Source organism: Emiliania huxleyi, assembly GCF_000372725.1.
Source record: "Emiliania huxleyi CCMP1516 unplaced genomic scaffold EMIHUscaffold_1061, whole genome shotgun sequence".
Lineage (NCBI taxonomy): Eukaryota > Haptophyta > Isochrysidales > Noelaerhabdaceae > Emiliania > Emiliania huxleyi.
Genome location: NW_005202044.1, coordinates 1 through 1,712, shown reverse-complemented (window position 1 = coordinate 1,712; position 1,712 = coordinate 1). Strand labels below are relative to the sequence as shown.

At 59.2% G+C, this 1,712-nt stretch overlaps 1 protein-coding gene across 1 annotated transcript; it reads right to left on the bottom strand.

Moving 5' to 3' along the window:
- Positions 1-730: 730 nt before the first annotated feature.
- Positions 731-1,390, bottom strand: EMIHUDRAFT_251228 (hypothetical protein; the record flags this gene model as incomplete). Its single annotated transcript, XM_005792623.1, has 1 exon — positions 731-1,390. One exon carries the CDS (start codon positions 1,388-1,390, stop codon positions 731-733), a length of 660 nt encoding a protein of 219 aa, XP_005792680.1.
- Positions 1,391-1,712: the final 322 nt, after the last annotated feature.

The following is a 1,712-nucleotide window of genomic DNA, read 5'->3' as shown; positions in this document are numbered from 1 at the left end:
TGGATTCCAACGGACACGCCCTGGTCTGCCCGACGACGTTGTGAGAGATGCGCTATTACAGCTAGAACAGGCAAACTTGGACTCGAAGTTGAAAGTTGAAGTTTGTGTCAGAACGGGGACCAAGTTTGTGTCAGAACAAGGCCTACGCCTCAACGTGAGAGTGTCGCCTTGGCGCTTGGGAGGACGTGTTGTGTGTGTTGAGTCCGTCCGTGGCTCGGAGGGAGACTTCAAGACAGGAAGAGGGAAGGAGCGGGGCAACTGGGAATGTCAGAGCCCCTGAGCTGTGAAGAGAGGGGAGGATTTTGCGCTGTTGTCAGAACGTTGTCAGAACGTTGTCAGAACACTGTCAGAACGCTGTCAGAACGCTGTCAGAACGGCCAGGTCTCTGTCAGAACATCTGTGGGAGCTCCACAAACCAGGTTGGAAACGCAAAGTGCTGGGGACCCTCTGGTTTCCCTCTGGGTTGCCGGAAATCCTTGGACAGGCCAAGTTCTCTCTCTGTGTTTGGCGCGGGGCGCTGCCATCGCAGCTCTGCACACGTGCGCTGATTGGATCGCTGTCCTGTGGCCTGTGTGTTGTGGCACTGAGTGTCGTCTTGCGCTTCTTGCAATCTCTGTTTCTGTTACTGTTTGTCTCTCTCCGCGACGTCTGCGTACAACTATCTGATTCTGTGTTTGCCTTCAAAGAGAGAGAGTAGTAAACTGCTGTGGCCTGTAAACTGTGTCGTCTCTCACACAAACTCAACCAGACTAAAAGTCACGGCCACTGCAGCGAGGGTGTCTAAGCAACCATAATCGTACCAATCGGCCGCGCGGAAGCGCACGCCGTACGCTGTTGGCCAGCGGACAGAGTACAGCATGTGCGCCCAATAGCAAGTCGAGCCGAGAGCAACGCGCGGCGCAGAGGGCCATGATGGGTGCGCGAGGGCTAACAACGCCCACCAGAAGCCGACAAAGCGGAAGGCCGCATGTGCCCAGTGCGACGCCGTCTCGTGCCCGCGCGAGTCGAGCGCCATGCCGGCTCGGTACAGAGTGGCAACAGTGATAGGCAGCACGCACGCAGTGACAGCAGGGCGCACTGCGGGCGGTGGAGCGGCTACGCTAAAGACGCAGAGAGCGACAAACTCAAGCCGTGCCACCGCCTTGTCCGCCTTGAAGACGGAGAGGTCGCCAGTGTGCGCCAGCGTGCGCCAGGTGAGCGTCGATACGAGGCAGGCGGCGCACGTGACGGCGAGGAGCAGGGCGCCACCGAGGCCGAGCGCGCCAGCGTGGACGCCAAACACACCGTGCATGCACGGAACCGCCAGCCAGAGGCTCGAGCAGCCGAGGCTGTAGCGAGAGGCCTCGCGGTGGCCGGGTGATGCGTACTTGGCAGAGGCGGCGCGACACATCGGGCGATGCACAGGCCGGTGCCCAGGAGCACAGCGAGGAGCGTGCAGAGGTTACGCCGGGAGCACGGCTTCCCGCAACAGAAAGCAACAAAAAGAATTTTTGGACCAAAGAATCTCTGCCGGGAAGTGAAGACGAAGAGAGAGTGGACCTATAGGAAGAGGCGGACGCCCAAGGGTGGGCGACGGCTAGCGCACCACACCCCTCTCCTTAAAATCCCTGTGTGGTGGCGGCGTGCCGTTCTCCCATCCCTCCCTTGGGTTGTCTGTTTTCTTTCTTTCTTTTAGAGAGTGGACCTGAGCAACTATAGACTCCGTGGGGTGT